The sequence below is a fragment of the Ursus americanus genome, chromosome 17 (assembly GCF_024610735.1).
Source record: "Ursus americanus isolate L20-20 chromosome 17, mUrsAme1.1.p, whole genome shotgun sequence".
Classification (NCBI taxonomy): domain Eukaryota; kingdom Metazoa; phylum Chordata; class Mammalia; order Carnivora; family Ursidae; genus Ursus; species Ursus americanus.
In genome coordinates, this window is record NC_142143.1 from 25,598,142 (window position 1) to 25,612,306 (window position 14,165).

The 14,165-nt window shown below is 50.9% G+C and overlaps 1 protein-coding gene and 1 long non-coding RNA gene across 6 annotated transcripts in view; one reads left to right on the forward strand and one right to left on the reverse strand.

Annotated features, from left to right (window-relative positions):
- Nucleotides 1-13,412, reverse strand: part of PLXNC1 (plexin C1) — a 142,858-nt gene extending 129,446 nt beyond the window's left edge. For 2 of the 3 annotated variants that reach the window (XM_045779598.2, XM_045779597.2), the window contains exon 1: nucleotides 11,950-13,412. In XM_045779598.2, the coding sequence (XP_045635554.1) occupies nucleotides 11,950-13,014 (1,065 nt within the window). In that variant the 5' untranslated portion in view covers nucleotides 13,015-13,412. The remainder of the gene's footprint in view (nucleotides 1-11,949) is intronic. The other variant, XM_045779596.2, reaches the window with a different exon arrangement.
- A 32-nt stretch (nucleotides 13,413-13,444) lies between these two features.
- Nucleotides 13,445-14,165, forward strand: part of LOC123780756 (uncharacterized) — a 31,952-nt gene continuing 31,231 nt past the window's right edge. The window contains exon 1 of one of the 3 annotated variants that reach the window (XR_006776500.2): nucleotides 13,445-13,848. This is a non-coding gene — a long non-coding RNA (uncharacterized LOC123780756). The remainder of the gene's footprint in view (nucleotides 13,849-14,165) is intronic. The other 2 variants (XR_006776502.2, XR_006776501.2) reach the window with 2 other exon arrangements.

Genomic DNA, 14,165 nt, shown 5'->3' on the forward strand with positions numbered 1-14,165 from the left:
CATTACCGAGTTCTGCAGTTGAGGCAAAATTTGTCTTTGTAAACACTGGACCTTGGCTCTGCCTTAGGGAGCAATACTAAACTACCCCACACCTCTTACTACCATGCATCTTGGCCTTCTCCAAATTTTACATCCATAGTTGATCCACAAATCGCAAGAGAAAATTTCTGGGTCTCTTGCCCTCTCAGTCCATAGGCAGTCAACAGAGTCAGTTTACTGAAAATATGTCTCTACCATGTGAACAAAGTCCTTTAGGTTGTTCTCTGACCAAAAAAGAATAGATGGACTGTTTTTTCATGATTAGAATAGCATAATTTATGAACACGGCCTCGCACTGGGTTAACTCTTTAAAATAAAAATAGCATAATGGTAGCATGGAAGAATAGAAAGAACAAGAGATTTAGAATTAAAAAAATGTGGGTTCAAGTTCAAGCTCTATTACTTATGAGTCGTTAGTCTTTAGGCAGATCATTTAGCCAGTCTGAGCCTTTTCTCCATCCACCATCTCCTGTCCCCCGATCTACCACCCACCTACCCACCCATCACTTATGGAACACTTGCTCTTGGATAAGCGTGTGATCCGTAAAATACAAATGGGAATAAACATCCTCTCATCAAAGTAAGCCGATGAAATGAGTTTTGAAAGAAAATGCAACACTTTACATTTCATGCCACTGGTTTCAGAAACAGTCACTGAAATGAATGGTTTCAGGAGGGGCTCCACTGACATCCACAGCTCATGGATAGAATTCAGGGATTAAAAAAAATTAATTTACAGCTGAGCATTGAACAGCACAGGTGTTGGGGCACCAACCCCTTGTGCCAATGAAAATCCGTGTGTAACTTTTACTCCCCCAAAACTTAACAACTAATAACCTATTGACTCTAAGCCTTATTAACACATATTTTGTATAAGTATTATATACCATATTAAGATTAAGCTAGAGAAAAGAAAATGTTATTGAGAAAATGACAAGGAAACACATTTACAGTACTGCACTGTATTTATCAAAAAAAAAAAAATCCAAGTTGACCTGCACAGTTCAAACCTGTGTTGTTAAAGGGTCAGCTATATTTTGGCTAACTCCAGCTGAAATTTAGCATTTCCTTTAATTATGAATGCAAGACACAGTAGTATTAACTAAACCTGTGCCTTTGTCACCAAAAGAAATCAGATATTTCCATATCATTTTGTAGCTCTTCAGGTATCTCAAAATATCACTTATGCTCATCTCTACTTTGAAATTATGGGCATTGCTGCTAGATTCTGCTATTTAATGTGTTAAGATATATTACTACATCTCGGGGTGCCTGGGTGGCTCAGTCTGTTGAGCGTCCAACTCTTGGTTTCAGCTCAGGTCATGATCTCATGGGTCATGATCTCATGGGTCATGAGATCGAGTCCCACAACCGGCTCATAGCTCAGCAGGGAGTCCTTTGGAGATTCTCTCCCTCTGCCCCTCCCCCTACTGACGCAGGCATGCTCTCTTTCTCTCTCAATCAATCTTTTAAAAAAAGACATAGTACTAGATCTCAAATTGAAAAACACAATTTGATAAGTCAAGCAGAGAAAGACAACTATCATATGATTTCTCTCATCTATGGAACATAAGAACTAGGATGATCGGTAGGGGAAGAAAGGGATAAAGAAAGGGGGGGTAATCAGAAGGGGGAATGAAACATGAGAGACTATGGACTATGAGAAACAAACTGAGGGCCTCAGAGGGGAGGGGGGTGGGGGAATGGGATAGACCAGTGATGGGTAGTAAGGAGGGCACGTATTGCATGGTGCACTGGGTGTTATACACAACTAATGAATCATCGAGCCTTACATCGGAAACCAGGGATGTACTGTATGGTGACTAACATAATATAAGAAAAAATCATTAAAAAAAAAATTCAAGGAAAAAAAAAGAAAAACACAATTTGATATATCTTTGTATCCATATAACTGGTTCATTTTGTAATTCTGTTTTTACTTTATGCACCTAAAACCATTATTCTGAGAAGTATCTACAGGCTTCAGAGAAGTCCACAGCACAAGGGCTCCCTGGGGGTTGGAGCCCTTGGGGTAGAGGACAGAGATATTGCTGCACATGGGAGGCTGGCACTCCATGACACCTACAACCACGGGCGGCCCTGGGCTATGTACCCCTCCCGTTGCCTCAGAGAACCATGGGTCAGCCCTTGGAACCCAGTTTTTAAGACTGGTCACTGATGAAAAAGGAGCCTCAGGAAGATGTCAATGAGCAATGATTAGGAACAGCTGGTGTGTTTGAGAACCGGCTGACTCTTCCAAGACCGGGTGGGCGTGGGGTGACAGGAGAAAAACAAGAAAATTCAGCTTCATTCCCTCACAGGGAAATGCCCTTCCCTCTGGGCTACCTGGCTTCCTATCAACAGAGCTCCAGTGTCGCCCCTTCCTGGAAGCTCAGTTCACTGTGCTAGAATCACCCTCCTCTCCGCCAAACGGAGAACGCCTTTTCCCTCTGACGAACGTTTATTGAGGGCCACTAGGTGTGAGACCATCTTATGATGCTTGGGAGACAAAGACAGACCTGGCCACTCCCCTCAAGGTGCATCCAGCCCCGACAGCACCGTGGTGAGCGGAACACAGAGCGTGGCATGTTCCCAGTCCCTGACTTCACTGCCACCCGCCTGCATGGTAGCTCTTCCTGGTGTCCCAAAGGCATCTAAAAATCAACATGAATTCAACTTGTCTTCTAACTGGTCACCAAAATGTCTCATTCTACATCTTAAAAAGCTATTTCATTGTATCCCTCCCCTCCACCCTCACTGCCACCACCCAGGTTCGCGTCACCCACATCCCTCAGTTGGGTTATTGCAATCCACAGAATCTGTGTGACTCTCTCCATGTTCACCATCACCACTCGAGACCGAGGCGACATCATTTCCCGCCTGGACCACTTCGGGAGCCTCCCATAGCTTTTCCTGCCTCCTCCAGGGCCCACCACCCGTCCATTCCCCACCACATTATCTAGGGACTCGACTCCCATTATTTCACTTCCCTTCCAAGGTTCTTCTGTGCTTTAAGAATAAACATCCTCTCCTTCCCACAGCCTGCAAGGCCTATAGGATCTGGCTGCTGCCGCTTTCTCCAACCTCCTGCCCCAACACTCTCCCCTCACCGCCTCCCCAGTACTCAACCACGCTAACCTTGGTCTTCCAGCTGACCAAGTCATTCCCCTTTGAGCCCTTGCACTTGTCCAGAGTTCGAGGAGTGCTTGCATCCCAGTTCTCCATGGGGACATCCACAACCATTCTTTCTAATCTTCCTGGCGTCGACTCAGCCTTCTTAAAGAGAACCTTCCCCAGCACCTGCTCAGCTCGTTTGCAGTCCCAACCTCAGCCTGGGCCTCTCGTTCCTCATTTATGAAATGGAAGTAACAGTATTACCCACTTCGTGAAGTGTGGTGAGGATTAAATGAGTTAATATTGGTAAAGTGCTTAGAACACCACTTGGTACACAGTACGTGCTCCATAAATGCTATCATTTCAAGATAAAAAGAACTCTTTATTTGCTACATGTTGTCTCCTCTATTTACCACGGACAGAAATATTTTTGCACAGTGCTCGGCATGTAATAGAAACTCAAGAAATTGTTCGTTTGAACCAGTGAGCATCCTTCTAATCAGCTGTTTTGCCTCTCCGCTCTTCTGAGTAATCGCTCTAGAACACCATCAGATCCCTTCTGCCTATCGCCCTGCTCTTGTCTTCCATCAGCCGTGGCCATGGCTCACTCCCTGTTCGGCAGAATCACAGAAGTTCCTCTGAGATGCCTCAGGGACAGGCAGGGGTGGGAGGGGCATGCTGCAAGGTTCTGGGCCCTCCTAACCCTGCTGCCCCCTGTGTCCCAGGGCTTGGCCGTAGATCACCATTGACCTACTAACCTTTCTCTCATAACGAGCCTCTGGTTAAGATGGATTGTAAAAACCAGGTTTGGGAGGTCTGAAAATGACTGACCATCAGGATAAAATCCAGCCGCCTTTGCCCGTCTCATTAAGCCCGTGGCCATCTGGCCCTGCATGCTCATTTCTGGACGCTCCCCAGCCAGGGTGAGCTACCTGCGGTTCGCAAGCTTATTCAATGTCCCGCTTGTGCACAATCTGTCCCCTCTCTGGAATCCCTTCCTTGCCTCCTCCACATGGCTTCGAAACGCAGCTCCTGCATCACCTCTCCGAAGCCTCCAAGATCTTCCCAGGCTGAGTCTGACACTCCGTGTAAGGGCTTCCACAGTGTCTCTTTGCTATCTCTCCGCCCGTGTCTCCTGGCATTGTACAGGCTTGCTTCCCTCTCCCCCTTGCCATCAGGGCAGGATGGGCGACTGCCACCTGTGAGCCAAATCTGGCTGCCGCCTGTTTTGGGTTTGTTTTTTTTTTTTGAATGGCCCACGAGCTAAGAATAGTTTTTACATTTTTAAATGGCTGGGAAAAAATGAAAAGAATATTTCACAAGTGAAAATTATATGAAATTCAGATTTCAGTGTGCATAAAGTTTTATTGGAACCCTGGCCCATTTGCTCATTTATGTATCGTCTACGGTTGCTTTCACACCACAGCAGCAGAGCTGAGCAAATGCAACAGAGACTGCATGTGGCATGCACAGCCTAAGATATCGGTGATTTGATCTTTACAGGAAAGGTCTGCTGACGTCTGCATGAGAGCATTGGCCAAGGTAGTGAGACTGGGATTCCTGGGGTCAAAGCCCCATCATAAGTCCACCAAGGAGAACAGTATCTGTAACTACTAGGCAGATACACCAATATAAAACTCAACTACAGACTGTGGGGGAAAAGGTCACAATTCTATTTAGTTTTGTGACAGTGTAAAAATTAGCATTTTCATCACGACAGGAAATTAAGACTAAAAGAACCCCACTATGAGCCACTTCATAAAAAGCAAAACAGAAAACTTAATACTACCATGATCCTACAAACAGGTTAGATCCATAACACCTACACATTGCCCCCATCCCGCCCCCCAGCAGACTTTGGGATTTCTCAGAGCAGGCCTCAGTCTTTACCAGCCACATGCCACCACATGTTCAGGGCAGACAGAGAACATCAAGAAGCTTAAAGGGAGGTAGAGATGGTACCACGCTATTGTAATCAACATGGTGGTCACAGTGTGGCTCTTCACCATTCCATTCTCAAGGAATCCGCCCACTGCACCTTCTGGGGACCATGTTGACCCCCTTCTTCTTTTTTTTTTTTTTTTTTTTAAGATTTTATTTATTCGGCAGAGATAGAGACAGCCAGAGAGAGAGGGAACAGAAGCAGGGGGAGTGGGAGAGGAAGAAGCAGGCTCATAGCGGAGGAGCCTGATGTGGGGCTCGATCCCACAACACCGGGATCACGCCCTGAGCGAAGGCAGACGCTTAACCGCTGTGCCACCCAGGCGCCCCCCTTGACCCCCTTCTTCTTATTGGACCAGGCATCCTGCCCCAAGGACAAGAAATCCCTACCCTGAATTAGGGCTCTAATCTGGTGTGAAAAGGTGAGTTGGACCCAATGCCATCTCTTTCTTGGTCATCTCAATAAATAATACAGATTGTTGTTGCCAGTGGGTAGCCAGTGCAGAAGGTTAAACGCTATTGAGAGTTAGAGTGGGTATCAAAGCAGGCTACAGTATTCAGGGGGAGGGTGTGAGGGGCAGACGTTTGAGGAAGAGGCCACTGGATGGCAGGACAGAGGGAAGTAGCCATGCTAAGTCATGCTGACAGTGAAACCTTAGAACGAGCATCTGTTCGTCCTGCTGCTGAGCTTCTTCGAGCTGCCTCAGGTCCAGGACCTCCTTCTAACTCCATAGTAAGGAAGCCCCATCCTATTACTATTAATAGTCCTGATGGTGAGGACAGTAAATACATGCATAGCATTTACTATGGGTCAGGTAGTGTTGCTCCTTAATCCAGACAATAATCCTGTGAAGTAAATAGGGTGCTTATTTATAAAGAAACTGAGGTACAGAAAGGTAAGAATTTGCTCAAGGTCCCACAACTCGTACATGGCAGCGTTGGTCCCAGTTGACCTGGTTCCAGAGTCCGTGCCTGTAACCACTACAGTCCTGCTCCCATTCCTAGATTTCCACATAATTCTACCTAGTTTTTTCCACGAAGGCCTCCACCCCCGATTTGAGCTTGCTTGAGTAGATGTTTGTTTCATGTAACCAACTGTGCCTAAGACAGAAATTTGTATGAGGACTGATGCTCTAAAGAGTAGATCCTCAGAGAATTTTAAGGTGTGGAGCTGGTTCTCATGTACAGGAGGGTGGAAGACTCTGGAAATCCCCCCCCACATCCTGGAATGAATTGCAAATAGACTGCTGTATACGAGAGGGGAGGAACTAATTAAACTGTGACCTTTGGGTTCCTGAGACTCTGACTACAAGCTCAAAAATGGAAAGGCTTTAGAAGGTTTTCTAGGTATTTGCTTTGAGCAATTAGAAGAGTATAAGGAGTGTAACAGACACATGAGAAGATGCTCACCGTCACTCATCATCAGGGAAATGCAAATCAAAACCACAATGAGCTATCACCTCACACCTGTCGGAATGGCTAAAATCAACACAAGAAACAACAGGTGTTGGCGAGGATGTGGAGAAAAAGCAGCACTTCTGTACTGTTGGTGGGAATGCAAATTGGTGCAGCCACTGTGGAAAATAGTATGGTGGTTCCTCAAAAAAGTTAAAAATAGAATTGCCATAGGATCCAGTAATTCCACTGGAATACTGGGTATTTACCCAAAGAAAATGAAAATACTACCCACTCAGTTTCTGATTTAGTAAGTCTGATGTGGGGCCCAAGAATGTGCATTTTTAACAAGTTCCCAGGCGATGCTGATCTGATGCTGTTGGTCCAGAGACCAGGCTTTGAGACCCATTGCCCTACAACATAAAGCCCTTTCCTCCTGTCACTGAAAAGCATGATCACGCATGTTATGAAATTATACCATAGAAATTCCAACCATGCTGGGTTTCTACAGTCAAAGTTAACTCCCAGATTGGTAAGACCAGAAGCCTGGCTCTTCCAATAAATGGGGATTTCTGGGAAGAGCTGGAGGGGTGGAGGATGCCAGATAGCCTGGGACTCAGGAAGAAAGAGGTCCTGACACATCAGACATTAAGAAAAAGCCAATGGTTAAGGGAGTATGAAGTGGCCAGACTCAGGAAAATGTTGCCACTAAGCACAGAAAATATTTCCAACATGATGCTGTAAGACCTGCATTTATTCATTCCACAAATATTTCTCAAGTCCCAGCTACATGCCAGATACCATGCTGGGTACTCTGGGTTAACAGAGAACAACACGTTACCGGTTCCTGACCTTCTGGGGCCTGCATTTTAATTGTGGTTGCCAATAAAGACAAGAAGGCCTGTAACCCAGACTTAACAGGCCGAGACCTCTGGATTCAGGACGTGAGCTACGTTGTGTCCAAGAACAAAGACTGCAAGCAGCCCCTTGAGGCCTTGTTGGTCTCTCAGAGGTCGTTTGTGAGCCTTAACATAAAGAACGCCAAAGCGGTCTAAAAGGTGACAGCTGTGGAGCTAAAACCCTCTTAGCGTCTGAACTCTCAGGCGTCAATCTGCAAACCCAGAAAACCTGTTCACAGTCATGGATTCTCTGTTCCATCACTTCTACTGTCCACACACAGATGATCTTTCCAGAGCAGTGGCAAGGGCCTGACTTGCTCCACACAAGGTAGGACGGACACCAGAACCCAACATCCACGTGCCGGACTGTCCATGGCAGTGGCTTCAAAGCTCGGGTCCACAAGCCAGACCACCCATGTTCTCAATCTTCTGCCATTTAGCAGCTGTGGAACCTAACCAAAGCTCTCCAGTCCTCAATTTTCTCACCTATAAAATCATAGTAGCAACTACAGTCCTTGCCCCAGAGGATGACGGTGAGAATCAACCGAAAATAAGGCACGTCAAGTGCTTAGCACAAAGCATGGCCATTGTAACTACCCAGTAGGTAGTAGCTACGATTGCTTTTTCCCTCTAAGTGGGCGTTGGGTTTTTTTGAGATCTACCCTTGCATTTCAGCTGTGTGTAAAGGGGTAAAATTCACCATCTCGTCTTTAGATTGCAAAATGGCTAGACAGGATCATAAGAGAAACTAAAGGAGGAATAAACATCACAGGAAGACTGTGGATTTTGAGGTCAAGAGGCAACACACGAGGCTTCTGCACACAACAGCTAGAAGAATCTTGGGTTACTGTCTGCTGGGGAGCATGTGAGTGTTTTTGTGGTTGTTTGCATGACAGGCCTTGGAATTATGGGAGCGTGGAAGAAAGGGATGTGTCTCCCCGCAAGGGGTAGAATGAACTACAAGCGCCCATCCTATTAGCCGACAGTTATGAAAAACACGCCACCCTCGGGGTCTATGGAGGGGGTGGATGCCACTTGTAGACCACAGGCAACGATGGCAGGCAAACCACTGCGGAACAACCCGACTTTGAAACCTGGGTCCACTTTTCTCGGAGTGCATTGGTGTGCAAGGACAGCAGGAGTTCAGGGGGGGAGGAAGGTAATGAACTTGTCCCTAATTTAAAGCCTTTTTCTATATTAACCCAAGCACACAGATAGGTTATGGAACAGAATGGGGTGGGGAATCACATGAGGTTTTAAAACACTTCAAGGGGCACCCTCCAGCCTCAACCGCACATTGTAGGGGAGGTTGGTTGCAGCCTCTTTAATGAGGACTTTCAAGGGAAAGTCTGAAAAGCGCTAGAGTAGTGGAAAGAATACAGAAGTAGACATTTCAAGACCTGAGTTTACTCTGGAAGGCCCAGGCGCTTATTTTGTTATCTTGAGCAAGTTACTTATCTTGAGCTTCCTCATCAGGTAAACGGGACTGTACCTCAAAGAATCACCTCCCGACTTGATCAGGGGCTCAGAAGAAATAATACACTGGAAGTGCTGTACAAATACTTCATAGGCTTGTCAGAGAAAGGGTCTACAGAAATCAGTGGCCGGGGCATGGGTGCAGGCTGAAGCTAACCTGCTCCAGTTGTGAAAGCGATTCAAAGTGGGTGGCAAGGCAGAAAAAGTAACGACCCAGCGTGTAGATGGCTGGGTGCACACTCATTGCACAAGCGCCTCATAAATTAATCCTCAGCAGAAGCAACTGACATGAGAGCCAAGAAAGGAGAAAACACAACCCAGTCACTCCTGTCACTTTGCTACCCGTGGTTGACTGAAGATGGAAAGAGGAGAGAGCCATCTAGTAGGAAAGGAGAAGGCCAGCAAATCCAGCCGCTCGTGCCTCACTGCCTATGGATTACTATAAAATTCCTGTGTCTGCTCTGCGGGAATCGCTGTTGGAATCTATTGAGACTCCCTCTAGAGCGTTTCAAGTCAGTCTCTTGTTTTAGGCACCTGTAATCCAGCATGCCTTTTCCAAAATGCATTCAAAACCTGAAAATACAATGCAGAACAAATGCAATCAAATGACATCATTGTTCTGAGTGACAACCAGGGGCACCCTGATCCTGTGACCCCATTAGATGGGGCTGCAACCTGCTATTGTCCTTTCAGTGGCAAGATCAGTAGCACCCGGCACAGCGCATTGCTTACGGAAGCAGGCATCAAACAAATATCTGTTGAATTAAGTATCTTATCTGCCTATTTAATAGGTTAGAAAAATTGTCAGCTTTTTCATCAAAACTACCACCTTTTTTTTTTTTTTCATTCAAACCCCTCTTGAAATTCGCTTCCATTAAGGCTTTTTAATGCATACTAGCAGCACGGAATTTACTTAAATGAAAGAAAAAAAAAAAGCAAAACTCCAAGCTCCCACCTGTGCAGCCATGACATGCTATTGTTTGAACCAGAGTATATTATTTAACTTGGATGACAAGCTCAGGGGGTAGGGACCCTGTCTTTCAGAATACACAGCTCTGAGCACACTGGGAATTCTTGATAAATAACAGCAGCAAGAAAGGCTGTGGAGGGACCTCTTTAATTATTTATTTTTCCAATTCCAGATTTTTGGCAGCACGTATTTATACCTGGCTTGATTTCCAAGGGCCAGCTCTCTCCCAGAAGCCCCCAAGAAGATGGATAAACAGCTCTCCTACCGCCCCTTCCCTTCCTCATCCCAGAGCAAGTAGCAACACCTGAGCCAAAACGTGGATTCTGAGTGCACTCGGGATGCCTGCTGGGTTTGGAAGGGAACGAAGTCCTCCAGGACCCAACCGGTACAGAGACGCAGTCAAGAGAAACGTCTTGGCTCCACACATCTACACAGCTGTCAGATGGCTGAGATTGGACTTCCACTCTTATTACCTGCTGTGGGCCTCTGAGCTGTCTTGTCATTAACCCCAGAGACCAAGTATGCCTAAAACTTGGCACTAAGTAACATTTGGGGGTACATTCAAGTCTTTCAACAGAGGAGTAGAAGGCAATGATGTCTGCCCAACTTGAACTTAGATGATAAAGATCTAATCAAAGCATATTCAATATTATATGCGTACGGCAAGACGAAGGCATTTAGGGGGCATTGTTTGTTATTTACGCTTTAAAAAAACATACCAGTAACTGCATGAAGGCATTATGTGTGTGTCCCAGCACACAACTGATAGGCAAGGAGGGAGAAGCAAATGACCATCTAAGGAACCTCGTAAAAGACCTCCGTTTTCTTTTTCTTCCTCCCTGGATAACAGGGCGAGTATTTGGCAAGATGTGCTTTGCAGAGAAAAGGGGTGGGTGGGGGTGGGAGTGTCTTTCTGTACACATATTAACATACCTTAGAGCCAACGCTCCCCTGTATGCTTACACAACAATGTATCACTACAACCCCTTTTCCAAGTGGAGACTTCTCCCCTTCCTCTCTGGCGCATTTTATACCAAAACAATGGCAACACCTGTAGCCGTTAATTTCTGCTCTTTGATTTCTGTCCAGTTATAAAGGAGGCTCTCAGCAGGCTCCCCTCTCAGGAGCCATATGTGGAGTCGATGTGCCAGCAGCCTTGGAAGGGAAACGGCCTCTGAGAAGTGCACAATGGCTCCATAATCCCCATCAACTGGACCCTCTTGAACCGCGGCTTTATTTTCCAGTCAAAGAACTGCCAATCTCCAAAGTCAAGCTGTGGCTGCCCTGGGAACCCAGGGGAACCCTGTGCTCTTGCTGGTGGGGCACAACCCAAGGGTGGTGCCTCCAAGCCCCACCGTCCAGCCCGCCAATGTGGAGCCCAGAAACTGTGTGGCATCCCAGCATCTTATCTTGCTGTCCCCTCCAGCCTGAAGCTTTTATCCACAAAGCCACCTCAGCCTCCCCTGCCTCTCCCCCCGGAGACCACAGCGCGCTCCCAGCAGAGCCACAGCCCCGCCCCCTCCCACCGGGTCACGCTGAGGGTTCTGTTCCACCAAGCGCGAGCCCCTCTTCTAGGCTAGCACCGACCCATGTTGAGCAGGCTAGCAACTCTTCTGACCACATCACGTGTGTTGCTGGTTTGGGGGGGGGGGGAGCGCAAAGGCTGGGGTGTGGCAGCGCGCCCTTTAGGTTCCCCGGCTTCTCTGCCCAGGGCTCCTTGTTTGGTAACCGTGGAAAGGAGGGTCAAACCCACACGCCTGCTAAAACCGTACACCTGGGGAAGCGGTTACAGAAGGGAGGGGGGCAGGCTGCATGCGGAGGCTCAGCCCCAAACAAGCGTCGTTTGGAGAAGGATGGCACTGGATGCAGTCACTAGAGTTTTGAGCCAAACTCCTACCCTCTCCACCTTCCTTTTTACACTCCCTTTGGGGACCCCTGGCTGTACTTTAGGGTAGCCCGAGGTCTCGGAGACCGTACGAGAACGGCTCTTCGGCGGCCACCGGGCTGTGTGGATCCGGGACCTGGTAAATGGCAACCGGGTCTCCCTCCCGCTCGGCCTCGGCGGCGGCTCCCCAGCAAAAGCAGTCCCCCCGGGTTCCCGGGGGCAGGACTTACGCAGTTGTGCTCGGCCGTCTGGAAGTCCCAGGGGCAGCTCTTGGCGCGCTCCTGGATCTCACTCATCCTGAAGAGGCAGAGTGCTGTGGTGGCGGGGGAGCGCCTGTCCTGGCCCTCCCCGGTGGCCGCGCTGAACACGCCGGCCCAGACGCCCAGGGCCTCCACCAGGCTGGAGGACAGGAGCAGGCGCCGGCCGTCGGGGTGGCCGTGGCCGCAGTCGAGGGCCGCCTGGCCCTGGAACTGCAGCACCTTGGCGCTCTGCGCGATGCGCACCATGCTGGGCCAGCCGGTGGCGGCGCCGCTTGTGTAGTTGTAGGGATAGTAGGGGAAGTAGACGCTGCCGTTCCAGAGAAAGGCGTCCACGAAGTGCAGGCTGCCCGCGCTCCCGCGCAGCTTGAGGCGGCCCAGCTCCTCCGTGGCCAGGCTGCGTCCCTCCGTGTCCTTGAGGGCGATGGCGGTGTCGCGGTCGGACGCCGCCGGGTTGCAGCGGCTCGCCGTCTCGGGCTCCGGCAACACGTAGGTGGCGGCCACTGCCAGGTACCAGCGGTTCTGGTCCCCCGCGCGGTACACCACGCCGGCCGTCGAGCCCTGCGGGTGACACGACACCACCTCGGTGCCGTTGCGCAGGGAGCTGTGGCTCAGGTTGCCCAGGAGCCGCACCTCGCAGGCGCCCCGGTCGAAGGTCCAGCCGGTGAGCAGCAGCCCCTGGAGGTCGCCCGCCCCCTCGCTGTAGGGCAGCAGCAGCTTGCTGAAGCTGCTCCCCGGCCGGGGCCGCGCGGGGGGCGCCAGCGAGACGGGCTCCGTGCAGTTGCCCGCTTGGTCCCGGTACAGGCGCGAGAGCCTATGCTCCAGGCTGTAGTCCAGCTGGTCCAGGCAGCTGCCGCTCGCCACGAACACGCCGTCCTCCCGGCTCGCCGCGATGGCTCCGATGGCTTGCTCCGACCGCCACACGGGCTCGTCCGCGCCCCGGCTTGGCGCCGCCAGCGCCAGCAGATAGGCTAGCAGGGGCAGCGGCGTGGCGGGGCGCGGGGGGCGCGGCGGTGCCTTCCTCCGGGAGACCTCCATGAGGCTGGGGGGGCCGCCCCCGGGCAGGGCGCGCGGCGGCGACGGCGGCTCAGGCGCGCGGAGACGCGGGCGGCGGCGGCGGCGGCTCCTGCGCGCGCTCGGGCTCCCGCGGCCGCCCCATCCCCGCGGCTCGCCCGGGAAGGAGAGCAGGGAGGGCGGCACGCGGCGGGGTCGCTCCGGCAGCCTGTGCGGCGGCTGTGGCGGCGGCGGCAAGCCCTGCGCGCTTCGGCGCCGCTTCCTCCTCGCCCTGCTTCTCCGGAGAGTTCCTCTGTGCAGCGCTGGCGCTCGCGGGGAGGCGCGGAGGGTAAGGGAGGGGACGGGCGGAGGGGAGCGAGGCAGGCGGGGAGGGCTGGAGAGGTTGGGTGCGCTTGTGCGTTTCACTTTCCCATTGTGAAAGTGGGATGCAACTGGCCCCCTTCCTCATCCTCTTCCTCCTCCGCCCTCCGCCTCCTGCCCGCCCGCCCTCCCTCCCTCCACGCCCATCTCCCCTCCCCTCTTGATTCGGTGAGATAGGGAGGAGGAAGGTCTCGTAATTTGGGTTACTGTGTAGGTGGCCTCTTTCATCTATTCATAACAAAGCTGAGCCGCCTGCTGTTGCCGCCGCGGCCGCCACCATCGCCCCTTGGCTCTCCCGGGGCTCCCGGGGCGCGCTAGCAGTACGCCGAGCGGGCTCCCGCGCGCGTCCGCCCGCGGGGCTGCTCCAACGCTCGGGTTTTGTTTATGAGAGCGGCTGGGGGATGCGCCAGGCTCGAGGGAGCGAGGACCCAGGGCGCCGAGGATTTGCAGCTGAGGCCCAGGGCTCAGGCCACAGGGAGGCTGCAGGGCGGCTGACAGGTGTGGAGCGGCGGGAGGGAGGCCCTGGGGAGGCGCGCGGGAGACGTTGACGAGCCGGAGGCTTAAAGGACCGAGGCGTCCCTGCCACAGGGGTTGGGTTTCCCCCGGTCAGAGGAGTGAGGTGGTGGAAAGGCAGGCGCCGAGACTCCGATCTGGACAATCCCCGGGGCCAGAGCTCCCATATTTGAAAAGGTTCTCTAATCTCCCTTGGCAACGGAGTCCCAGGCTCCCAGACCTGGCGCTTAGAAAGTTCTACTCACCATCTAGCCTTAATGCTCCGGGCTAACATTTATTGAGCACTTACTATGTGCCGGGTG